The sequence below is a fragment of the Leptopilina heterotoma genome, unplaced genomic scaffold, assembly GCF_015476425.1.
Source record: "Leptopilina heterotoma isolate Lh14 unplaced genomic scaffold, ASM1547642v1 Lhet_50, whole genome shotgun sequence".
Taxonomy (NCBI): Eukaryota; Metazoa; Arthropoda; class Insecta; order Hymenoptera; family Figitidae; genus Leptopilina; species Leptopilina heterotoma.
In genome coordinates, this window is record NW_025111108.1 from 285,290 (window position 1) to 313,001 (window position 27,712).

The 27,712-nt window shown below is 31.8% G+C and overlaps 2 protein-coding genes across 7 annotated transcripts in view; both read right to left on the bottom strand.

The window, feature by feature from the left end:
- The window catches only part of LOC122507649 (glucose dehydrogenase [FAD, quinone]-like), a 404,897-nt gene that overhangs the window by 226,600 nt on the left and 150,585 nt on the right, over nt 1-27,712 (bottom strand). For 2 of the 6 annotated variants that reach the window (XM_043620474.1, XM_043620468.1), the window contains exon 1: nt 15,129-15,196. The exons of 2 other annotated variants lie outside the window; for them this stretch is intronic. In XM_043620474.1, the coding sequence (XP_043476409.1) occupies nt 15,129-15,160 (32 nt within the window). In that variant the 5' untranslated portion in view covers nt 15,161-15,196. Of the gene's footprint in view, nt 1-15,022; nt 15,303-27,712 lie in introns of those variants that run through there. 2 more of the 6 variants (XM_043620469.1, XM_043620471.1) reach the window with 2 other exon arrangements.
- LOC122507653 lies at nt 5,767-7,357 on the bottom strand. The gene is made up of 2 exons (XM_043620478.1): nt 6,623-7,357; nt 5,767-6,042 (listed from the first exon to the last, which is right to left on the bottom strand). Exons 1-2 carry the CDS (start codon nt 7,000-7,002, stop codon nt 5,961-5,963), a joined length of 462 nt encoding a protein of 153 aa, XP_043476413.1. The 5' UTR covers nt 7,003-7,357; the 3' UTR covers nt 5,767-5,960.

Below are 27,712 nucleotides of genomic sequence, written 5' to 3' on the forward strand. Positions count from 1 at the left end.
CAGTCGTGACATCCTGGATGGCGTGGCGGTTTTAGAGGGTGCGTTCTTTACAATTTGTAGGAATCTGCGTTTTATCCCTGAACCGTTCAGGGATCAGGAGCCACGGACTCCAGCTGTAGGAACTCCAAGGCAAACGAGGAGTGCTGCTGCAACTTTGGATAGTGCAGCAGCTGCAGATTGTAATAAGGCAAAGAAGGTGAGCAAGCGCCTTAGGGAAGGCGGAAGCCCGAATAAGAGTCCACAACAAGCGACTCAAAGTGAAAAGAGGATTAATCGAAACGATGCTCCACAGCTTAATCCTGAGTCGCTAGTTGAAGCAAAAGAGGCGTCCTCAAGTAGTCCTAGTAAGACGTATGCCGAGACCGTCTTGAAAGACGGAGCGGACAATGAGGACGGCTTTAAAGTTGTTGGAAAGAGAAGGGAACGGGCTCCAAGAAAAAAGCCCCCAGGCGAGAAAAAAGAGCTCTCAAAACACCCTTTGAAGCTTAGAACCACGGAAGCGGTAAATATCACGGCAAGAGACCCAAAATCTTATGAGGGTATCTTGCCGCTGATAAAATCAAAGGTTAAACAAGAAGACACTGGTACCGTGATTTAAAAAAATCAGAAGAACCTTTAAACAGGAGGTTCTCCTGATAGTGAAAAAGGGTGGAGAGACCTTAAAATTTGCAGAGAGTCTGTCCTTGGCCCTGCATGGCGAGGCCGAGGTCATACCTCTAGTAAATAAGAGGTCTCTAGAAATCAAAGACATGGATGAAGCCACTACAGAGACTGAGGTGACTTCAGCACTGACAATGAGAGAAAAGCTGGGTAAACCCGACCTGAAGATGGAGTGCCGACTTTTGCCGCGCTACAGAGGAACTAAGGTTGCTCTGGTACGCCTGACAGAGGCAGAAAGTAACACTCTGCTAATGTTTAGTAAAATGAAAATCGGCTGGATAAATGCTCCAATTCGCGAGCATGTTGAAGTAGCTAGGTGCCAAAAGTACCTAGGTTACGGACACAGAACCCTATCCTGCAAAGGCCCCGACAGAAGTAAAAACTGTCGGAGATGCGGCGAAGAGGGACATCTCGCGAAGAGCTGTAACGTTAAGCCGAAGTGTCTTACTTGCTTGGACCTGGGGAAGCCGGAAACGGATCATGAGTCCGGAAAGAGAGCCTGTCCGGTTTACAGGGAAGAACTGCAAAAGATTAAAAGGGCAAATCCTTAAAATTTTTGCAGGTCAACCTGCATACAAGTAAGGATGCACAGTTGCTCCTAATGTAAACAGCAAGGGAAAATGAGGTCGATATCCTGTTCTGCAGTGAGAAGTATCAAGGAAGCGACCTCGCCCCTTGGTATCAGGATAAGGCGAAGAGAGCCGCCATAAAGCTGTGCAACCCAGAATTGCGGGTTGACAAGTTTCTGGAGACGAGCAGTGGGTTCGTGTGGATAGAGGTAACTAATATACGTATGTATAGCTGCTACTTTTCACCCAACGACCCACTGACAAACTTCGAAGCCAATATCGAAGACCTAGAAGCAAGCCTCACAGAATCCAGGCTGGATGTCATCATCACTGGCGATTTTAAAGCAAAATCGCCAGAGTGGGGTGAGACGAGACTCGACAAGAGAGGAATTCGTATAGGAGAAATGATCTCCAGAAACGACTTATTGGCTGTAAACCGAGGCAATACATGGACTTTTAGACGAGGTGCGATCGGATCAATTATAGATCTAACAATCGCATCGTCTAAACTATTCAGCCGCATAACCGACTGGCGGGTCTCTGAGGAATATACCGCAAGTGACCACCAGTACATTGAGTTCTCAGTCTCGATGGGAGACACACGATTGGGATTGCACGGTACTCAACATTTTTTCAGTGAAGGAAAAAATCCTTGCACTGGTGGTCAGAGAAGCTTGCCTCCTTGAGAAAGAAATGCCTCAAAGCAAGAAGGACATATACCCGATCTAAGGGAGATCCCTTGCTGAAAGAGGCTTTCAAGGAGGCGAAAAAGAACCTCAAGAAAGAGATCCGCAAGTCGCGACGCCGTAGCTGGAAGGACCTAATCGAGGAAGTCGATAAGGACCCATGGGGTCTGGCTTTTAAAATCGTTACTAAGAAATTAGCGACGAGGCGAAAGACCCCCGGCCTGGACAATCCCGATTGGGTCATAAAGATAATAAATTCTTTGTTTCCTCCTGCAGAGCCATACCTTAGAAGGGACTGGAGTTTTTGCAAAGTCAAAGAGGAAGAACTCTTCACACTTAGTGAACTACAAAAACAGGCAAAAGATTGAAAACAGGCAAGGCGCCTGGAATCGATGGGATTAGTAACGAGATCCTAAAGTTGGTTATCGACACTTCACCCCAGATTCTGCTTCGATGCTTTGATCTTTGCCTTGAGAAAGGAGAGTTCTTCCGCGACTGTAAGCGACTGAGGTTAGTCCTCCTGAGAAAAGGTGAAAAACCTCTAGATAAGGTTTTATCATACAGGCCTATATGCCTGCTAGATACGATGGGTAAACTTCTAGAGGATATAATTCTGCAGAGAATGCAAAGCCACTTGACCGGAGAGAATAGTCTATCGGATCACCAATTTGGTTTCCGTAAAGGCAAATCCACAGTTGATGCTATCCAGGCAGTTGTGGACATAGCCAAAGCAGGAAAAAACAAATTGGGACCTGGAAAAAAGAAGAGCTTCTGCGCGTTGGTAGCAATTGACTGCGCAATGCGTTTAATTCCGCAAGATGGAAAGATCTTATCGAGTCGATGAAAAAGAAAAACATGCCGCCCTACTTGTTGCGGATAATGGATAATTATCTTAGCGACAGGTGGGTTATATATGAGGAAGACACCTTCACTCTCAGGGAAGAGATGCAGCGTGGGGCTCCTCAAGGCTCAAAGGTGGGTCCATTGTCCATTGAATGTCTGCGATTAGCAAAAAGCTGGCTAGATACCAGAGGTCTTGAAATGGCCCTGGAAAAGACCGAGGCACTGCTGGTCACAGACAGACGTGGTTATGAGCTCCCTCGAATCGTGATAGACGGATTCGAGGTCAAGTGGAGTAAGCAAATTAAATATCTTGGTGTGGAGTTGGATGGAAGGTTAAACTTCCACCACCACATGGCTACGGCGTCAAATAAGGCGATCGAGTGTGCGGCTAATCTTTTACGGTTAATGCCGAACGTAGGCGGACCCCGTGAACAAAAACGGAGACTGGTGGCGAGTGTCGCCCACGCTAAAATGCTCTATGCAGCACCAGCGTGGGCCCCATCCCTGAGAAGTAAAAGATGTGTGACTATCTGTGAAAAGGTACTGTCGGCGCAGAGATCGATAACAACGTGTATCATCTTTGCATATAAGACGGTATCTACGAGTGCTGTACAGGTCCTTGCAAGTGTCCCGCCATTAGATCTTTTGGCGAGGGAAAGGGAAGAAATGTTTCTCTTTTCTAAAGAAAGCAGTTCCTTGGATGAGGAATTAAGACCAAGCAAGGGCCTGATCCGCAAAGAAGCGAGGCACAGGCTCATAGAAAGATGGCAAGAAAGATGGGATGGTGAGGAAAAAGGTCGATGGACTTATCGCCTTATCCCAGCACTCGCCACCTGGATAAATAGGAAACATGGTCAGGTTTCCTATTATCTGACTCAGGCGCTTACAGGTCACGGGTGTTTTAACTCGTACCTGTGTCCCTTTAAATTACGCGAGGACGAGGTGTGTGCATATTGCCAGTTCCCTGAGGACAACGCGGAGCACACCCTCTTCTCATGCAAGAAATGGGACTTGGAGAGGCGGGCCATGTTCGAAGGTGTAAACAGACAAGTTACACCGGAGAACATGGTATCGCTGATGACCCAGTCAGAAGAAAATTGGCGGCATGTCGAGAACTTTATAATCTCGGTTATGTCGAGGAAGGATCTCGACGGTCGCCAAAAAGCGTAATTTAAACAGCTTTTAATTTGTTTTGTTTGTTTTTTATTAATTTATTTTGTGATTTATTTGTCCTTATACATTTTTTAATTGTTTTGTGTTTTTTATTCATCTTTGTACAGTTTTGTCTTTTCAACATTATATACGTGTTTACTTTTGTTTCTTTTCTTTTTTATGTCCGTTTGCGATTTTGTCGTTTGACTTTTTAAACTTTTTAAAAAAAATTTTGTTTTTTTTTTAATTATTGTTGTGCTGTAAATTACGCTTAGACTATGAAATAGTTTTAATAATTTTTTTTAACTATGGACGCAGGAAAACCGCAAAGAGAAGAAGAAAGTCGCATTAGCGACAAAGTTGAGCATCTGCCTCTAGAGGAACTATAGCCAATTCTTTAAAAATAAACTCATTGCAGGGTTTTTTAAAACCTTGAACGTCTACTATGAACTCCATTTTTTGAATAGAAATGTGTTTCTACTTCAGGGATGTGTCTTATATACCTCTTTACTTCACCCCCCACCACTTTGTTTCCCTCTCCACTCCTTATAACTTTTTAATAATCCCACTGATTGGTTTATACTGAACTATACGATCATGTATAACGAGACAATATGCAGTTGTATTATCAGGTATATTTTCTCTGGCTTCAAATTCTAAACGTACATCGACTGCAGACTGCTTCAAAAACTCATTTTGTTTTGAACAATCAATAACAATTAAAGGTGCATTTGATTTAAAAATATCAATCGCTAAAGTAGGTTCAGCATCTTTTCCATAATAAGAAGATTGAAAATTAGCATACATTTCATATAATATAGAATACTGATTTTGATCAAAATTTATATTTAAATTTCCATAAGGGTAAGATTGTGAGTTCAAAAAGAGTTTTACATTTCTAATATTACAATGATCAAAGTAACAGAATGTTTCTTTGAGTTGATTCTTTCTTCCAGTTTGAAATCCAACAATTACATAACGTGGTTTCTCTAAGTAAGATGAAGATTTAAGTTGCCACATAACTCTTGTACTAGCTGGAAGTAAGGGATACTCATACATTTTCCACGATCGAAAACTCATAGAAATTAATGGATCCTTTTCAATAAATTTTAATAATTTTATTTTATTGCTATCAGATGGTAAAATATATGGTACTAACCATTCAATTTTATTAATTGTAATTTTAAATTCTTTATTATTGTCAAGATTTCCTGTTTAAATAACAGCATCTAAATCACTTCGCGATCTTATCAAAATGAGTTCATGTTTAGCATTCATAACAATTTTCTTATAATCTTCAGCAAAACCGAAAAGCATACTTAGTGGTATTGTCACGTTAAAATAACAATTTTTTAAAGTCATTTTTAAATCCAAAGCAGAATATTCAAAAACACCTGCATTTCCAGCACGGATAAGTTGAGAAGGTGATAATAAAACCAAATTTTTCATGGTTGAAGTATGACCGACATATTTGCATCGATCAATCTCAATTCCATTTAATTCATAACGAATTTCATCAAATGAATAAGCTACAGCATTGTTGATTAGTCTAAGATTATGTGTTAATTATTTGTTAACTACAATTCGAATTTTAAATTATTGTTTCATATATTCAACGTATTTATATATTAGATGTTATAATTATTTATATTATAGTATTATATATATTGTAAAAGATTGGATGGGTGAAATATGAAGATTATTAATAAACCAAAAAAATTTGTTGCCAATTTTATGTCTACTTTATTTCATAAAACCTTATACAATTATCTTACATATTATTCAATATTATATTAACTTAATAGTAAATTAAATTTAAAACAGTAATACTAATTTTATAACTCACACAAGTAAAAATAAATTCTTAAACCATTTCTAACTTTTTTCTATCTTTAAATCAAGTTAAAACCTGTTTGAAGGTTTCTTAAAAATGTCTTTATTTTCATCTACAGTCAGGTTAAAACCTGTCTAAAGGTTTTTTATACCATATCTATATTCTATTCAAGATTCAGGTTGAAACATGCTTTAAGATTTTCAAACAATACTATTGTCATCTTGGAAAAAGACAAGTTGAAACTTGTTTCGAAATTTTTGAACCATGTATTTGACACCCTTCAAAATCAAGTTGTAACCTGCAAAGTCATTGTCCGTTGTAAGTATACATTCTTTCCAATATAAAAAAATATTAAAGTAAGAAAAAGTTAACTTCAACATTTCAAATAGTTGACTTCAACTTTTCAAATAGTTGACTTCAACTTTTCAAATAGTTGACTTCAATTTGACTGGTATCAATATTTTCTTAATACAAAAAGTATAGTAAAAATATAGTCTTTGTATTATAAGAAAACAATGATACTAGTTAAATTAACTTTAACTTTTCAAATAGTTAAATTCAACTTTTCAAATAGTTGTCTTCAACTTTTCAAATAGTTGACTTCAACTTTTCAAATAGTTGACGTCAACTTTTCAAAAAATTGACTTAAACTTTTCAAATAGTTAACTTCAATTTGACTGATATCAATATTTTCTTAATACAAAAAGTATAGTAAAAATATAGTCTTTGTATTATAAGAAAACAATGATACTAGTCAAATTAACTTTAACTTTCCAAATAGTTGACTTCAACTTTTTAAAAAGTTAATAAAAGAGTTAATAAACTATTACATGTCTGATTCTTTTATCCAACTATTATGTGAATTATCAAAACCTAACCATTTTACAAAGACTTCATCACGACGATTCTTGAGAACTTTTTCTATGAGATATATATCTGAATATTTCACTTTAGAAATTTCTTCTTCGTAGAAACCACCTTCGATGGGTTGATCCTGATAATCTTTCAACTTATATGTTACTGGTTTTGTTGATTTAACTTGAGAGATGGTAAATATTTCAGTTGTCCAGTTTGGTGTATATCCTTTTTCAGAAATATGTTTATTCTTGCTTATTCGAACTTTCGAATATGGTATCATTTGAACCAAATCTGCTTGCCATGTTTCATCCACACCACGCATTTGTACTTTACGACGTGGATAATTTCTTCTAGCTTGTCTATGTAATTCTGTGACAACTGTTAACTTTTTGTCATCCATTTTAAGGTATATATGAATACATCAATACACAACACAATACTGATTCAAAGTTTATATACACACACTTAATATATAATTTTAATTTCAATTAATTCTTCAATAATACTCATAATTAGTATACGATGTTTCTTGCGTATAGCATCACTTGCTTTTGCTATTTCATGAAGCGTTTCTCGTTCTTTCCGAAACATGTTTATATATTGATGTCTAAAATTATACTAATGAAAGTTGTAAACCAATAGATACTTATAACTGAATAAAGCAATCGAAACCTTTTCTATATCTTCCTTCATTTAAATTTCAGTCTGTGTCTATAACAACAAACCCATATCTATCAGAATTCCAACATGTTGAGCATAAATCATGAAATTGATTGTAAGTCATATTTGTATTTACATGATCATTATAAACATGCTTAAGGTTTCTCTCATCTTGTTTAAAAAGTACTAGTAAGTTAATAATTATTATCTCTAACAAGATGTTTGGGAATGTGGGCATATGTCTGACATAGATAGAAACTGTCAACGTTGACATGCCTACCCATGCAAAAAAATGCTCTTACATTGTCTTGCTTCTCGCAAGCAATATCATCAAAAATAAATACTGAATTTGGTTTAGCGTCTTTAGGTGAAACCACTTCTTCATGTTCTCTAAATGGAAAGTATTCAATATCATCAACTTTACTGAGAACTTTTTCTAAAAATTGATATTTTGGTTGTTGTAAAGACTTTGAATATAAATATATATTTTCAAAGCTTAAACCATTCGGATGTATTATTAAAGACAAAAGAGCATTTGTCTTTCCACAATTTGATGGTCCACAAAAAGCTGCACGAATGCTGTTTGAAAATAGACATCCATGACGTTTTACACCATCATCCTTGTTTGGAAGAAGGTTATCAACATTCACTATTGGGAGCTGAACATCTTGTACATTAAACCGCATCTTGAAATCGACTGAAGGTATAGGTATAAATATAGTGTTTATATAGCTGTCTCCAATCAGTCGGTTGTGAACCATAGTAGAGTGAGGAATGATTACTCATGATAAAGTGAAAAAGAAAAAATAAAAAAATTTCTTGTCGTGGTCAAGGTTTTCTCAATACTATAATCAATAAATTGCCATTCGAGTTTCATTTCCCGGGTTATCAATATTGTGGACCTGGTACGAAGTTGGCAAAACGTCTTGCACGTGGTGATTCTGGTATAAACCCTTTAGATGCAGCTTGTAAAGATCATGATATAGCTTATTCAAAAGATAAAGACGTGGCTATAAGAAATTCTGCAGATAAAATACTTGCTGAGAAAGCGTGGGAACGAGTTGTTTCTAAAGACGCTAAATTAAGTGAAAAAGCAGTTGCATTAGCTGTAACTAATATAATGAAAGCCAAGTCTAAATTAAGGATGGGGATAAAAGTTAATAATAAATATAAAAAAATTAAGACAAAGAAATCAAAGAAGAAGAGAAAGAAGGTTGTTTCTAAAAAACATGTTACTTTAAAGAAGATTGTTAACGCTGCTAAAAAGTATATGAAATCTAATAAAAACTCTTTAGATACAACTAGAACTGCTATAATTGGTGCAAGAAAGGCTATAAAACAGTATGGCGGTAAATCTAAGATTATATCACCTCGAATTCTTCCTATACCCTCAAAAGTAGGAGGTATTTTACCTCTTGTAGTAATTTTTGCTGGACTGAGTGCTTTAGGGGCGCTTAGTGGTGGAATTGGCGGTATAGTGAAAGCTGTAAATGAAGCTAATGTTGCTAAGAAAGAACTTTCAGAAGCTCAACGACATAATCATACCATGGAATCCATTGCTTTTGGAAAAGGTTTATACATAAAACCATATCAACGAGGACTTGGCCGTTATATGCAACCTTACAAAGGCAAAGGATTAAATAATAATAAAAAAATGTCAAAAAACTAATATTGAAGCTACCTCACCGTGCACTAAGTGATTATGATCTTCTAAAATATTCTAAAAGTTTAAAAATACCATATTTTAGAGGAGTCTTTATGAGAAATGAATTACCCATAGGAGGACCGTTTCAATATGAATCAGCAATAATAAATCTTGATAATAAAGAAGGTCCTGGAACTCATTGGGTTGCATATAAAAAGGTGAACAATGAAACTGAATACTTTGACAGCTTTGGTAATCTTTCACCACCATTGGATCTCATTGTTTACCTAGGTGTTGGTAGCTGTATAAAATATAATTATAAAAGATATCAAGATTTTTATACGTATATATGCGGTCACTTATGTCTTAAATTTCTATGTAATCAACTTAATGTGAAGAACAGTTTCAGTCTATATAAGACTGTGTAAACATTTGTATACTTCAGTATGAAAGTAGATATCTAACATGAATGATTCATTTACTTTTACGTTAAGTGGGAACTCTTCAGTTCTGGAAGCTTCATTCTTCCCACCAATTGAACTCACATCTAATAAAAATTATGTACTTCGTCTTGTTGATCTACTTACATATAACACTATTCCAAACATTGATAAAGGATGCAATAAGTTTTATACAAATTTTTTTGATCCTATATATATATGGGGCAAAATTTCTCAAGTGTACCAATGTCAAAATTGCAAGTTGTTGTATCAGGCTAATATTTTCACAGTATTTAGTACTATGTATGAGTTCTTCAACCACCAAGTATTATAAAATTTTATAACAAATTGTAGAGGGGGGAGGGGGTTGAAGATTTTGGATAAGTATGAACAGTAAGTCTTCTAAAAAATCGTAGCTTCTATATAATAAAGCAAAAAAAATTTTGACCTATATGTTTTTGGTAGGTTTTTTCACGCTCTTTCAAATGGTGAAAATTTTTTTTTTAATTTTCAAAATTTAACCCTTTTTTTTTTAATTAAAAATTTTTTTGGTTTTTTTTCAAGAAGGACCCTTTTTTTTCTTTTTTTTTGTACCAAAAGAAAGCTTAAGATGTGTACTTTCAATAACTAAAACGAAAAAAATGACGTTTTTTTTGTTTTCGAATTATTAATCAATTAATTAATAAAAATTAATAAAAATTGAAATATTTTACAACAGAATAAAGTTAACGCAATTCTGAAGTTACTACTGTAAAGCACTACAAAATCCGCATCCAACGAGTTCAATATGAAATATTTTGGATAAATTGACGTTTTATAAATAAATATTTATAAAAATTAATTAACAAATGAATATCATTTATAAAAATAAAGATAAAGTGTTAGTTTTTTTTTACACAAATGTTTATACAATTCTACTTTTTAAAAAATGTATTCTAGTTATTTGCAACAATTGTTTAAATAAAATATTCATCACCTTATGCGTGTGTTGCGCTGCATAACTATCTTCCCGGCTGAATATTATTTCACATTTTTTATAGAATATTTTTTTATTTTTTACATTTTTAATGTAAGAAAAGATGGTTTCTTTTTTACATTAATAATTTTTTATTATTTTAATATCAACAAGAAATTTTTACGTAATTCCTAATAAATTAATTACAAAATAATTTAATAATAATAAATAATATTAAAATAATAAAAAATTATTGATATAAAAAAGAAATAATCTTTTCTTACATCAAAAATGTAAAAAATAAAAAAATATTCTATAAAAAATGTGAAATAATATTAAGCCGGGAAGATAGTTATGCAGCGCAACACACGCATAAGGTGATGAATATTTTATTTAAACAATTGTTGCAAATAACTGGAATACATTTTTTAAAAAGTAGAATTGTATAAACATTTGTGTAAAAAAAAACTAACACTTTATCTTTATTTTTATAAATGATATTCATTTGTTAATTAATTTTTATAAATATTTATTTATAAAACGTCAATTTATCCAAAATATTTCATATTGGACTCGTTGGATGCGGATTTTGTAGTGCTTTACAGTAGTAACTTCAGAATTGCGTTAACTTTATTCTGTTGTAAAATATTTCAATTTTTATTAATTTTTATTAATTAATTGATTAATAATTCGAAAACAAAAAAAAACGTCATTTTTTTCGTTTTAGTTATTGAAAGTACACATCTTAAGCTTTCTTTTGGTACAAAAAAAAAGAAAAAAAAGGGTCCTTCTTGAAAAAAAACCAAAAAAATTTTTAATTAAAAAAAAAAGGGTTAAATTTTGAAAATTAAAAAAAAAATTTTCACCATTTGAAAGAGCGTGAAAAAACCTACCAAAAACATATAGGTCAAAATTTTTTTTGCTTTATTATATAGAAGCTACGATTTTTTAGAAAACTCACTGTTCATACTTATCCAAAATCTTCAACCCCCTCCCCCCTCTACAATTTGTTATAAAATTTCATAATACTTGGTGGTTGAAGTACTCATACATAGTACACGGAGAGTAGAGTTATAGTGAGTTGTACTATTACGCATTTAGTAAGAAAATTTGAGTTGTGACAAATAAATATTAAGTAAAGGTTACAAAACAGCGTTCAATTTTTTTTTGTCGATCAAACTAAACATAGTAGTAAGGATGAATGTCTGCTTAGTAAAGCAGACAAAACTAATTCTGTTTACATTTTTAATCATATTATTATTTGAACTTTAAAAAAAATATTAAAATTAATTAAAAAGCTATCTATTAAAAATTAAACGAAATCGAGAAAAAATATTATTTTTCAAAACTTTATTTGCAGTGTTATACTTATTATTTATGCTTGTTATTACAACAAATATTAGGTTATTGTTATCATAATAATTATAAAAAAGTTTAGCTGTTTATTTAAATATGCGACAAATATATTTTGTAAAGAAATATAGCTCTTATAATTTACTCTATTTAACTAAACAATTACAGAAATTATAATTTTTAAATTGATTTATTATTGTTACCTTATATCACCGTCAGTGTATTTTTGTAAAATATAACTTGATTTTCTTCTCGTTCCCCATATATAATAAATTTTTGGAAAAATAATTAATTAATAATAATTATTTCTAAATAATTAATTATTTATAAAGTGTTAACTATTATATTAATTATTATAAAAGAGGTTAAATTTTATTTTGGTAAATTGTAAACAGAATCGCAGATATGACAATTTATATCGTAGACGATACTAATGAAGTTAGTAGTCTTAATAACTAAACGGCCGTTTAGTGAAGTTTACTTTTTGTTTTGTTGAACGAAAAAGTCACCATATTGTTTAGTAACTATGACTCAGGGCTGAGTAAGATTGACTACTTTCTTCTCTCCGTGTACTAAATACTGTGAAAATATTAGCCCGATACAACAACTTGCAATTTTGACATTGGTACACTTGAGAAATTTTGCCCCATATATACCAACAGGCAGTTATGAACTTAAGGATATTATAGCTTTTATAAAGCGTCAAGTAACACCTGAAGATTATTTAGATGTAGAAGTTAATCATACTACATTAGGTTTACGTCTTAAATCAAATATGGAAATTGATTTCGAACCTGAAGACTCAATTGGTAAATTATTAGGATTTGCTCCAATAAAACTACATGCAGATACATATCATTCGTCTACAAATCTTATACAAATAATGAAAGAAAATGCTATACGCGTTGAATGTAATATTACAACAGGAGCTTATATAAATGGTTAAAAAGTACATACTATACATAAATTTTTTCCAAGTGTTCCTCCAGGATATAAGATTATAGAGATTCCAGCAAACGTCATTTACCTTCCAGTCACCGTGAAGGCAATACATAATATTCAACTTTGATTAGTGGATCAGAATGGTGATATAGCTAATTTTAGAGGAGAGACAATAACAATTCGTTTACATGTAAAATCAGTGTAATGGGAATTATTTACAATCATAAAAAAAGAAAATTTGGTGGTAGCTATAAAAATCAATCAACATGTGCAAAGAAGATCAGTGTGAATATAACTCACAAGGTGTTAACACCTCAGAATCCACTATTTCTGAAGCAACTTGGTTTGAAAATCAGACATCAAAAGTAAAGAAAAGAAAGAAGAAGAAGGGAGTTGAAAAATTCTATCTATTTATTTTGTGTCGTTGTTATAAAAAGAAAGATGGAGGAAATTCTCAACATTCCAGTTCCAGTGACATTTGATGAATCCATAGCAAATTATGAGTTTCATAGTCATCAACCATATGCAACGTCATCTTTTAAGAATAGTGTTGAGATTCGAATTGTAGTTCAAAATCAAGATTTAACTATTTTACCGAGTAGTAGTTCCTTAAATATATTTGGACGATTGACGAAGAATGATGGAGTAACTTTAACACATAATCTTAGACTAATCAACAATGCTGTAGCTTATTTATTTAATGAAATTCGTTATGAATTAAATGGAATTGAGATTGATCGATGCAAATATGTCGGTCATACTTCAATCATGAAAAATTTGGTTTTATTATCACCTTCTCCACTTATCCGTGCTGGAAATGCTGGTGTTTTTGAATATTCTGCTTTGGATTTAAAAATGACTTTAGAAAAAGGTTATTTTAACGTGACAATACAACTAAGTATGCTTTTCGGTTTTGCTGAAGATTATAAGAAAATTGTTATGAATACTAAACATGAACTCATTTTGATAAGATCGCGAAGTGATTTAAATGCTGTTATTCAAACATGAAATCTTGACAATAATGAAGAATTTAAAATTACAATTAATAAAATTGAATGGTTACTACCATATATTTTACCATCTGATAGCAATAAAATAAAATTATTAAAATTTATTGAAAAGGATCCATTAATTTCTATGAGTTTTCGATCGTGGAAAATGTATGAGTATCCCTTACTTCCAGCTAGTACAAGAGTTATGTGGCAACTTAAATCTTCATCTTACTTAGAGAAACCACGTTATGTAATTGTTGGATTTCAAACTGGAAGAAAGAATCAACTCAAAGAAACATTCTGTTACTTTGATCATTGTAATATTAGAAATGTAAAACTCTTTTTGAACTCACAATCTTACCCTTATGGAAATTTAAATATAAATTTTGATCAAAATCAGTATTCTATATTATATGAAATGTATGCTAATTTTCAATCTTCTTATTATGGAAAAGATGCTGAACCTACTTTAGCGATTGATATTTTTAAATCAAATGCACCTTTAATTGTTATTGATTGTTCAAAACAAAATGAGTTTTTGAAGCAGTCTGCAGTCGATGTACGTTTAGAATTTGAAGCTAGAGAAAATATACCTGATAATACAACTGCATATTGTCTCGTTATACATGATCGTATAGTTCAGTATAAACCAATCAGTGGGATTACTAAAAAGTTATAAAAAGTGGAGTGGGAAACAAAGTGGTGGGGGGTGAAGTGGAGAGGTATATAAGACACATCCCTGAAGTAGAAACACATTTCTATTCAAAAATGGAGTTCATAGTAGACGTTCAAGGTTTTAAAAAACCCTGCAATGAGTTTATTTTCAAAGAGTTGGCTGTAGTTCCTCTAGAGGCAGATGCTCAACCAAGAGTTTACCTCTTTGAACCACCTTGTGGTTGGAATTCTCTACCTGGACGTTATAAAAGTGAAAACCTGTGGTTAACAAACAACTATCATTCAATCCCTTGGATGGCTGGAGATGTATGTTACGATGAAGTGCGAACCATTTTACAAGATGCATTACGAGGAGCAAAAACTATCTATGTTAAAGGTTGTGAAAAAAACAGTGGTTAGAAAAGTATGTAATGAATGTATACAATTTGGAAGAAATTGACTGTCCAACGTTTAAGAATATTAAAACTGAATTTTTACCACCTACATGTACACATCATATTACACAAACTGAAAATTGTGCAGTAAATAATATATTTAAGCTTCGAAATTGGTTTTTGAATGTAACGAGTGAACTGAGAAACTTCTCAAATGGTGTCGATGAAGTGGATGATGTTAATACTAATTTGAAATCATTTTATGAAAATTATGAACAACTATTGTAATAAGTTTGAATTTCTATATATATATATATATATATATATATATAAATAAATGAATTTTATAATTTGAAAAAATGTTGTCTCTCTTTCTTGATATACCTTCTCCTTTAATATTATATACTTGAAATTTTTTTCCCCTTTAACTTTAATAAAAATTTACTTATACAATGTTATATAAAATTCTATTAATTTAAAAATTGACAACCAGCAACAGAAATGTGAGAATTCGAAAACCATGTATTTTCTGCAACAGTTACATTGTGTTCACTAATACCTCGTCTTTTGCAAATAAACTGGCCACATACAAGTTTATTTTCATTTAAAGACATCAATTTTTTATGTCTTTTGCAATATCTTTGTGAAGGTATTAATTCGATATCACGAAGCCACTGAAGTGTTTGCTCGCGACTTTGTAATATACTACTCAATTTGAAAATATTGAATTTTTCATCCATCTCTGCAAATAACAAGAAAACTTGAAAATGCCTAATTCAAAATAGATTAAGTTTCCCTACTATAGACAAACTGAAAATGATTATGACGAACTTCGGTTCGATGATTAATATTCAACTTCAAATGAACAAGCCTACTCCTATTACTTTATATCTATTCCTTGCATAGACAAAGATTTATATTGCTCCAAATTTATTTACACGTTTTAACCCGTTGACTGTCGCTGACGCATATATGCGCAAAACTAAACTGGCCAAAAGTGATTCATGACGCATATATGCGCAACTTAAAAAAGGTGATTAAAAACTTCTTAAATGTTCCTGAAACCGGTTACTCGGGGGTTTTCGAGGTCGCTGATTACGAATATGACATTCGTTTTCCAAAATTCAAAATGGCGGATCCAATATGGCGGACAACAAAATAAAAAATTGATCAGATTGACTTGAAACGTAGTACTCGGGGGTTTTTGGGGTCGCTGATTACGAATCTGACATCAGTTTTTCGAAATTCAAAATGGCGGATCCAATATGGCAAAATTTTTTCAAAATTCGGCGAATTTGCTTGAAACTTGTTACTCGGGGGTTTTAAGGATCGCTAATTACGAATCTAACATTAGTTTTCCAAAATTCAAAATGGCGGATACAATATGGCGGACAACAAAATAAAAAATTAATTATAATGGATTGAAACTGAATACTCGGGGGTTTTTAGGGTCGCTGATTACGAATCTGACATTAGTTTTTCAGGGTATTTATCGAAATTTGATTTCACCAAATTCCTTACACCAAATTCCTTACACGTGTTAATATAGAAAGGAAGTCAAATTGACTTTCTAGTTGGTACTAGAAGGTACCCAACCCAGAACCAATGCCCCCTCCAACATTTTTTAAAAAAATCCTTTTTTATAGGTGCCCCGAAAAGACACCACTCAGAGACGGGCGAAGCCCGCCGCACCTAATTTCCTTACACGTGTTAATATAGAAAGGAAGTCAAATTGACTTTCTAGTTGGTTCTAGAAGGTACCCAACCCAGAACCAATGCCCCCTCCAACATTTTTTAAAAAAATCCTTTTTTATAGGTGCCCCGAAAAGACACCACTCAGAGACGGGCGAAGCCCGCCGCACCTAATTTCCTTACACGTGTTAATATAAAAAGGAAGTCAAATTGACTTTCTAGTTGGTACTAGAAGGTACCCAACCCAGAACCAATGCCCCCTCCAACATTTAAAAAAAAATCCTTTTTTATAGGAGCCCTGAAAAGACACCACTCAGAGGCAGGCGAAGCCCGCCGCACCTAATTTCCTTACACGTGTTAATATAGAAAGGAAGTCAAATTGACTTTCTAGTTGGTACTAGAAGGTACCCAACCCAGAACCAATGCCCCCTCCAACATTTTTAAAAAAAAATCCTTTTTTATAGGTGCCCCGAAAAGACACCACTCAGAGACGGGCGAAGCCCGCCGCACCTAATTTCCTTACACGTGTTAATATAGAAAGGAAGTCAAATTGACTTTCTAGTTGGTACTAGAAGGTACCCAACCCAGAACCAATGCCCCCTCCAACATTTTTTTAAAAAATCCTTTTTTATAGGTGCCCCAAAAAGACACCACTCAGAGGCGGGCGAAGCCCGCCGCACCTAATTTCCTTACACGTGTTAATATAGAAAGGAAGTCAAATTGACTTTCTAGTTGGTACTAGAAAGTACCCAACCCAGAACCAATGCCCCCTCCAACAGGGTACCGAGTTGTGTTCGGTTTTGTACGCTAAAATGTCGAATTCTAAAATTCGACATTTCAGTCGCTCAGTTCGAATGTCGAATATTCGACATTCGACATTTCGGCGCCCCAAAACCGAACAAAACTCGGTTCGGTTCGAATTTTGCACAGCTCTAAATTTTTTCTTTTTATACGCACTATTTTGTAGATTTTAATTTTGAAAAGTGACTTTTTGCATTTATTATCTTTTATATCCTCATGTAGTTGATCGTGTTAAATTTAAACTTGATAATTATTATTATCCGGGAATTCCTAAAAAGTTTTGTTATTTTGTTAAAATGTACAGAAATTTTCAATTTAAATTTTATATCTTTAAAAACATTTAAAAGAAAACTATTATACACCTCAATAAGTGAATTTTTCAATTAGGGTCTAATTAGTTTCAGTTTTGATTTTGTAAATAACATGTACATAAAAATAAATGAAATATTTGCATCTAATATAGAAATAAAAAATATAAATATAACTCGTGTAATGTTTCGTTTTTCGATCATCGGTGAAATGTTTAAATTTATAAATCGTTCGTTTGACAGCCTCAATTAGACAAGTTTCAGTAAATTTAATTATACACTTCCGTCCGTGAGTATCAGGACGCTCCTTTTTTCATAAGTGGAAAAATGCTTAAAACGTTGAATATAAGAATGACAAAAATTTTTCGTATTTTTTTCCTGAAATCTAATGAAATTATGAAAAGACTGACACCTGATCGTAGAATTTTCGTTGACTATTCTGTCAGATACCGTCAACAGGGGTAATTATGGAACATCAGAGGTAAATATGGAACGCGTAATTCTTTTTTATGTAAAATTTTTGTGGTAAATTATTTTAATTTGGTTCTTGTTGTAAATAATAGTTTAATATATTGCCTACAAAGTTACTCAGATGTTTTTATTTTTATTGTCATTGGCAACGAGAAAATAATTATTAAACATCGAAAAAGTGGAAAGGTTATTTCACAAAAGTGTATAAATCTACTAATTTCTTCGAACTAAATTCGCGTTTAGTTTACTATTATTATCTATTATTATTTTACTCTGCAGTACTAAATAAAGTTTTCTTAATATACGGATAAAGAAAATTTGTTATACTTGCTTTTATAATTAATTATAATAATTTGTTCTATAATTGCTCCAAATGCGAGGCAATTATGGAGCAATATTTATGTTTAAATAACTCCGTCAAAAAATTTTTATTTGTAAATGGAACTTGAAGGAAATCTTTAGAAGAATGTTCACAATATATTTGAATAGCTAATAAAGTTTTTTTGTACACTTTAGATTTTTAGTGAAGAAGAAACTCAAAAAATCGCGTTTTTTTGTTCCATTTTGTTAAAAAAGTGACAATCTGTTTTTCAAAATTTTTTTATCCGACTTTCACAGTTTCAAATTTTTTTGGAAAAATTTATATCACAATACCATTAATTAACCCTTTAATGCCCAGTGGTACACATACGTACCACCTACTTCAAAAAATCATAACTTTCTTAAAACTTAACGGATCAAATCCGCTAAGGTCTCATTTTGAAGGGGTGAACGAGAGTAATAAATACATATGCTTCTCATTTTCCAAAAAACTACCCTTTCTGAAATACACCCCTTTAAAAAACGTGAAAAATGACAAAAATTGTAAAAAAGGTATAAATTTAAGAAAAAATTTTTTTTTTCGGCTTACGCAGTAACAAATGTTTAAAAATATTGTAATCTTTGTAAAAAAAATTAATAACAAAAATTTTCCTCGGGGTAAAAAGAAAATTAATGAAAACTACCCCCAAAAATCAAAACAATTTAAAAATTTACTGAATTCGCCTAAAATTTATTACTCGGGGGTTTTCGAGGTCGCTGATTACGAATCTGATGTCAGTTTTCAAAAATTCAAAATGGCGGATCCAATATGGCGGCCAATAAATTAAAAATTCATCATATTCGCCTGAAACTTGTTACTCGGGGGTTTTCGTGGTCGCTGATTACGAATATGATGTCAGTTTTCAAAAATTCAAAATGGCGGATCCAATATGGCGGACAATAAATTAAAAATTCATCATATTTGCCGGAAACTTGTTACTCGGGGGTTTTCGGGGTCGCTGATTACGAATATGATGTCAGTTTTCAAAAATTCAAAATGGCGGATCCAATATGGCGGACAATAAATTAAAAATTCATCATATTTGCCGGAAACTTGTTACTCGGGGGTTTCCAATGAATCCTTTCAGTATGGAACGATAAAAGAAAAATGGAGAAAGGAATAAAAATTGCAAAAGGTAAAATGTCGTAAATTGGTTAAAATTAATATAAATTATCTTTTTCCAGTTTTCAGAATCACAATTGTTCAACATTGATAAAAAAATATATCAAACCATTTACCCAATATACAAAGATATTAACAAATTTCTCCAATTAAACTATAATTGTATCTATGAACAGTTATTAAATAGGGGTAATTCTGAAAAACATTTTATGATTTAAAATCAATTAGAATTAATAATTTTTAAAAATCTAATACAAAACTTTTTATAATGAAAGGGTGGTTATTTGACCTTAGGGTTATTTTTTAAGGGTAGTTTATATTTACTATCATTACCCAGTCACCATAAAAATATTTTTCGTATTTTCGAAACGTATAGAATTAATAAAAATGACTTTTTTAATTGTTCAAAACTATTGACAGTATGTAAGAATAATTATTAAATAGGGGTGAGTTCCAAGGGGGGGGGGTGATTAACATTATTATCCATATCTGTGTCACTTAGAAACATTTTTTTATAATTTAGATGCATTTAGAATCTACAGATTTTTTTTAAATATTCACAAAAATTAATATCGTCAAGAGGTGATTATTTGACTTTGAGGGTGATGTTCAAGTGGTTATTTATAATTCTTTTGCATTTTTTAACAACCAGAGAATATTTATAAATAATTATAAGGCTGACAGGAGCTAAAAAATATTTAATTTATTACTTAGATTAATTATCAATTTTTTAGGGTAGTAATATACGTTAGGGGTGGTTTTAAGGGGTGGAACATGTTAAGAAAAATTGTCTTTTCATATTGAATAATAGAATAATCGAATTTACTAAACATTATACGTTTATAATAACGGCAAAAAACTCGGCCATTAAAGGGTTAATTTAGATTCTACATTGAATAGAGATTGAAACAAGACCAAGAACGCTAAAAAAGTTTATTAGTTTTTGAGAAATTAAAAAATTACGAAAAGCATGCAAAATCCAGTATTTTTTCTGTATCTGACAGAATAGTCAACGAAAATTCTTCGATCAGGTGTCAGTCTTTTCATAATTTCATTAGCTTTCAGGAAAAAAATACGAAAAATTTTTGTCATTCTTATTTTCTACGTTTTAAGCATTTTTCCACTCATGAAAAAGGGGTGTCCTGATACTCACGGACGGTAGTGTAAATTAATGTTAATTTCAATAGTTTAAATTCTAAATTAACTTTAAAATAATAACGAGCAATATAACATTTTTAATGCTTTTTACAGTCAATTAGTCTTCAATTATATGCACCTTTTCAAAATTCTGAGAATCAGAAATTATTCTCATGTGCAATTGGAAATTTTGAAGCGGTATGAAACAATGGTTACTTCGAGTGCCTGGAATAGTTCTTGCTGATTTAAATCTTCTATTTAGATGCCGATCCATTTTCTGCACTAGTTTTCCATCAACATGTATAAAATCTATCCCTTCGATGTTTTTTTCACAATAATTGTAAATCTCATTTACATTTAAAATGGTCGGATTGTCGTTAATCCCTTGAAGATTAGCTTTCCTGACTAGACGCTTTACTGTGCCTCCTACACCATCACATGGACTTTTCCCATGAGATGTTCCAAGTCGCCGAAATTCTGAAGTCTTGAAAACGGTAAACTAAATTAATGAAATTTTTTCGATTTTTATACTGGCTTGCTGCTCCGTCTGAGAAGTAATGCAAACATTTCAAATTTGAAAATAGACTTTTAAGTTTGTCTATCACCTTTGTTTGAAATGTGTATACAGCTGAAGTTGAATGATCTTTGCAGTCTGAAATAATGCAGTAACTTTTCGAATTCAGTTTCCCATTCTCGCGATAGTAAATGACGAATGGGTGAAGAGTGGCCTGGTCGTTTTTCCAGTGATGACTTTGTATTTCATCCTGAACGATAAAAGCATAATTCTGTGCGAAATCAACAAGAATAATTACTTAATTTCAGGAAGACTTTCTTTTAGCGAATTCAAATAGGAAGCTTGTTTTTTTGAAATAAAATGATGTTGTTTTAAAGATTCCAGTTGGCCTATCAAGGTTTCAAAGTAATTATCTCGAGATTGATTGATTTCAATTAGGTTTGGTCTATCTACCGTAATCCACTGCCTATATTTTACTAATTGCTCTTCATCTATACAGGATTCTACGATGCTGTTTATTCTTTGAAATCGAGGGCAATTTTTGCAATTTCCAAGCACACAGTTTTCACTTTCAATGTCGCAAACAGCTACTTTCAATAGATCATTTAAAGAATAATTAGGTTTCAAGAACTTTGTAGATAATTTAACGTTCTCATGAATTAGACACACACAAACCGAATGTGTGTTTGCAGGTCCAGCAAAAATACACCATTTAGGTCGCAGTTCTGTAAATTTAGAAATTCCTATTTTCAATGTCGGATTAAGTTCTTTAAAACGTATATATAATTCTTTTATATTTTGAAGCAATAATCTTTTTTGTTGTTTTTCTTTTTGGCCTGATTCATTCTTTACAGTAATAAAATCTTTTGCTCCTGGACACATTCGGGAATTTTCATCGTTCTCGTAGAAATCCTTAACCTTTTGTTTTAAAGCATCATCTAAACCAACTCGATATTTATATTCTAAATTCGGTAATACACCTTGCTCTTTTAATAACTTTCTGATTTGATTTACTTCGTATGTTGTATTTTCGCAAATTTTAATTTTACTTTTGAGCTCTTCGATCAATAATTTGTATTCTTTAGCCCATAAGGAATGTTCTGGAGTTGAATTTACTGCTTGAGTACCAAATGACTTATTCAAGTCTGTTAGGATTGACGTTGATGACTGATTAATCGCGTTTTGAACTACATTTTCTCTTAGATCATTATTCAATTTTCTTATTTTCAGAGGATTTAATCCTAATGACAATAGTGTTTCAGTTATATCTATTTTTTCTTGAGGCTTATATGTTGGATCGTGATCACCTGAATTATCATTACAATCTTTTTCTTTTCTGATAAATCTTATTTCTACATCTTGCACATAGCCGTTTACCTATACAATTGCATAGTTAATTTTTAAATTTAATATTATAATTATTTAATTGCTTTATTAATTTACATTAATTATGTTAATTATTTTAATCTAATTTATTTATATATTAATTAATATTAATTAATTGGATAATATTTATTGCTTAATTATTTTAACCTAATATAATTTATATTCTTTACCAGGTATCAATTTCATCCATTTCACATCAGTAGCTAAAGGCAATGTTATATCTCGCAAATTTTTCCATACTACACAATTGTGAGAGTTAAAAGGATCGCAACATTTCTTTCCAAAATAATGAGAATAATTAATAAAATACTTTAATTCGTGTTTTTGACAAATTGTTGTGATTTTGTCATGAGTTCTTAATTTCAATATTAATATTTCGTCTTCATTAAACTTTTCTTTTATCGATTGCACCATAGATTCTGTGATGTCTTCGCAAATTTCTTGCAAAGATATTCCTATCGAACACTGCATTTTGAATACAATGAAAATAATCAAGTACAATCTTTAATTTTATTACAGGTTAAATTATTACTCTGAAATTTAAACACCGTAATCGGAACATAGCCAAGGAGAAAAAACCAACTTCAGTTAGAAGACAATATACAGTTTTAACCTGAAATAAAGTGCAATTTTTTAACACTTGTATCTTTTAAATTAGATTCGGGACCAAAACGAAACTTTTGGTGCGTGTAAATTTTTGTGTGATTTAATAGCTGTGAAAGTGACAAATTTTTTTATTTTTCTTTAACGGAGATATTAAGTTGCAAAGTTTGCAAAAATTCGGAAATCGCGTACTTTCAACTTAATATTTCTTGTAGGGTAATGTCACCTTGAGTGGACCGCCTAAGCTTTTTTTCGAAAAAATTCTTTATGAAAGCAAATTAATCGGAGGTTTCTATTCCATGCATTAGTTTAGATCCATAGGTAAGTGTTTACACCATAATAGCTTTGTTTTATTTTTATTTGGAAAAAACAATTGACTTTAAAAAAATAGCTAATTTTTAAGGAATGAAAAAAGTGTAACCTTGAGTGGACCACTCCTAAAAAATTGTAAAAGTTATTCTATTTTCTTTAATTTATTTAATATTTCTGATATATTAAAACAAAATTTATGCTTATGCAGCTTCAGACCATGATTGTGTCGCAATGTTTACAAGTGAAGCCACTTTTAATAATTTTGGCACATATCACATCAATATCACAAAAAAATTAATAAAGAACATAAAACATAGTTTCAAACCAATTTATTGTCAATTTATTTCCTTAAAAATGGTAAACTGACATTAAAAATATAAAAAAACAGGCAGTCCTCTCATGGTTATAAACAGTGGTCCACTCATAGTGAAATACAACTTTTTATGGCAGCCACCACAATTTTTTTTGAGTCAAAATTATCACTTAATTAAACTAAGATAATCAATTGCAATGTCCAAAGTAGTAGGAAAAAAATAAGTTACCTTTTAAAACTTAAATTTTACACTACTTTTACACTTCTGAATCACTTTACTCATTAGTAACAGAAAAACTGATAAGAAAATCTGAAACTCAATCGAAAATACTCTATATTCGGTGAGTTTTTTTTAATTTAACAATTTAACTTTCTTGTAATTCATTGATAAAAGTTGCAAAAATTAGGTTATTTGTCAGGACGAATTTAAAAACATGTTTTATCTATTATTTTAATTTTTTACTAGTTTATTGAATACGGATTAATTAATCAAGTAATTTTAAACAAGAATCAATAACTTTTTTTACATTTTGAAGTATTTTTCTATGTTTTTTTATACACTTTCTAACAGTTAAAAAAGTGACATTTTTCCGCACCTTCTCCACTTTACACTCATATTTTGAGAAAAGTAATAAATATTTGAACATAATTCTTTTTATTTCGTTCCCTAGATATCATAAAGAATCATTTCTGAAAGAATCAATTTTTTCTAAAATTAGGCCGCAACGACTTTATTTGATAGGTATATAATGCTCTAACCCAACAACTTTTTTCTTTTTTTATCATTCGTAGAATAAATTAAGACGTATTTTCTTTTTTGTTCCATTGAACATTTTTTATAATTGTCTGAAATATCGCGAGTAGTTGAAGTGAAAAATGTACGTGCCCTTCTACGATCCGGCGGCTCATTTATTGTCATTACACAGCCACACAAAAAAAAAGTTCTGATCTGAGGGTCTCACTATGTAGACTTTATGTTTTTTGGGTCGCTGAATCCGAATCCGAGGTCCATTTAACCCCATTAGATCAGGATTTTGACATAACCTCAAAAAACCAATATGGCGGACACGTTTTTGAATAGTTCATCGGATTCGCTTGAAATTCGTTACTCGGGGGTTTTTGGGGTTGCTGATTACAAATTTAAAGTCAGATTTTACAAATTCAAAATGGCGGATCTAATATGGCGGACACGTTTTTGAAAAATTAATCGGATTCGCTTGAAACTTGTTACTCGGGGGTTTTTGGGGTCGCTGATTACGAATTTGAAGTCAATTTCAAAAATTCAAAATATGTTCTTTATTCAATTCACACGGAATTACTCTATATCTTACGTGTGCCTGCATCCAGGGCACCTCCACGTGGTGACGGTGGGCAACGGAGTTTGTCCGCTATCTGGCTAAGTTGTGGACGATGACGCCTGAGAGCCTGCTTTCTAACCCTCAACCACCAATACTAGGGTTCCGAGTCCCTGCATCGTAGTACGTTTTCTACGTGTGTCTGCCATGACGGCATCAAAGCCATTATCCAGATACTTAGCTGGATAGCGAAAAAAACTCCGTTGCCAACCGTCACTACGTGGAGGTGCCTTGGATGCAGGCAGACGTAAGATATAGAGTAATTCCGTGTGAATTGGATAAAGAACATATTTTGAATTTTTAAAATTGACTTCAAATTCGTAATCAGCGACCCCAAAAACCCCCGAGTAACGAGTTTCAAGCGAATCCGATGAACTATTCAAAAACGTGTCCGCCATATTGGTTTTTTGAGGTTATGTCAAAATCCTGATCTGATGGGGTTAAATCAGGGCCGACAAGCTACAATGGAAACATCCGATATACTAGTTAGTTTGGCGCCCAACGGATAGAGGCGCTTCGGTCGCTACTAACACACGCGAAACTTGTGTCGCGATAAGCCGCTGCGTATGTGGTAGTTTACTGTTAAAATTTAAATTTCTTAAAAATCATAAACTTTAACTATAAAATTTAAAAACAATTAAATTCAGTTAAATATTACATAATTATATTTATTGAATTAAATGAAATATTATGTAATATTAAATAATTGAATTTAATTATATTACTTATTCTGTGATATTGTTACGTCAAAACGAGAAACCTTTTTAAATATACCTAACGTTCCTCGTTTTAAATTGGTTTCATAAATGAATCCAATTTGGGATGAGGATAAGTCAATGAGCCTACTAAATTTGAGAGAATAATTTATTTAAAAACCAACAAGAAAGAAAAGAGTTGACAAAATTACAAGGAGTACAAAAATTATGAATCTTACTTAAAGAATAACGATTACTGGTAGTGTGATGATAATCTGTTGTCCGATCTCAATGGTGATGAGCGGTAGACGAAAAGGGGCCTTTTGTTTGTTGTCTTTAGTGGTTGGGTATTAGACCTCTTGTTTACACTAATGAGATAGTGTATTGTATTGTTAAAATATCTGCTTCCTTCCAGACGGTTGTCGCCTCTTGAGCAAATTTCGATGGTTCGAAATTTGGAATGTGTTGTTTCAATATTAGGTCTTCGTTGATACTTGAGATTATTTCCAATTTAATATTTTTGGAAATTGTTTAAAATTTATACTTTGCAAATTTATTATAAGAGGTTGTTTAAAGTTCACTTCTTATTTAATACTTGGGGAAATAGTTCACTTTTAATAATGTACGTTCAAAATAATACTTGGGGTTATACGTTTCACTTTCAAAGATGTACTTTTAATTCACTTGTAAACTATGCGATGTTTACTTGTAGACAATTTGATAATGACTGAGCGATGTGTACAGGTTGATTCCCAAAAAATTACTCTCTAGTCTCTTGTTCTGAACGATGTGTTCAGGTTGATTTCTAAATAGTTACTCTCTGATACTAAGCGATGTGTTCAAGTTGATTTCTAAAAAACTACTCTCTGATATCTGCAGAATTTGTATCCCTTTTATATAAAACTGTCTTCATTAATGTAATGCTTTGAAATCATTCAAGTGTGAATTTTAAGTGGGGGTCTCGGCGACGGCAATGCTGCTGCAATTCGGGGCGACTGTTGACTCTTCTACACGTGTCGATTTTGGGTAGATTTTAAGTGGGGGTCTCGGCGACGGCAAAGCTTGTTTGTTTTCCTGCCTGTGGCGAAGATTTTTTGAAGGTCGTTTAACTGATGCACTATCGTTATTCTTTTTACATGATTTAAAATATTACTCATCTTTCTTGAATTCATTATACTTGCAAATTGTTTAGATACATATAAGATATATAAAATATGCTAATTATAATGCAATAATATGAAATACATAGAATAATAATACAACGTATAAGTAAAATACAATATCAAAAAAATAGGAAATACATTCTTAAGTATCGAAGTTAAATTAGGTATATTAACAAGAAGTTACGGACGTAACACCTACCCCCTTAGATTGAGCATGGGAGAGAAATGAAACATGCTCAAACTATTATTACATTGATATTGTAGAGTAGATGTTATTACTTGTTTATGTATGTATTCTATGCATTCAAAAAAAAAATTTCATTCAAACTTTATTTTTATCTGAATTATAATAATTATACTTGTTATTAATTTATGTTCCTTGAATTATTGTATTCCATCCATTCTTGCGTTCTTAAAAAAAAATTCATTTAAACCTTATTGTAGAGCACTAGATTTTTATTACAATAATTATTTTTGTTATTAGTGTATGTTCTTTGAATTAATGTGCACGCATTCCATCCATTCTTTATATGTGATTTTGATTTGAATTATAATAATTATTTTTGCTATTAATGTATGTTCTTTAAATCATTCTTTTAAATTCACAGTATACAATGAATTTTATGTAAATATTTTATGTATTAATTTTATATAATGAATTTTATGTTTGATACAATTTGATGCTTACAATTTTTATCTACAAAAAGAAAAATAATTTGTTCTATACAAAGGATTGCTTTTTTGTAAAATATTCTATCGAAATTAACAAATTATAAATTTTTGTAGTCTGCTTTGAAATTGCATTAAAAAAAATATATTTTTACAAATTGGTTTTGAAACT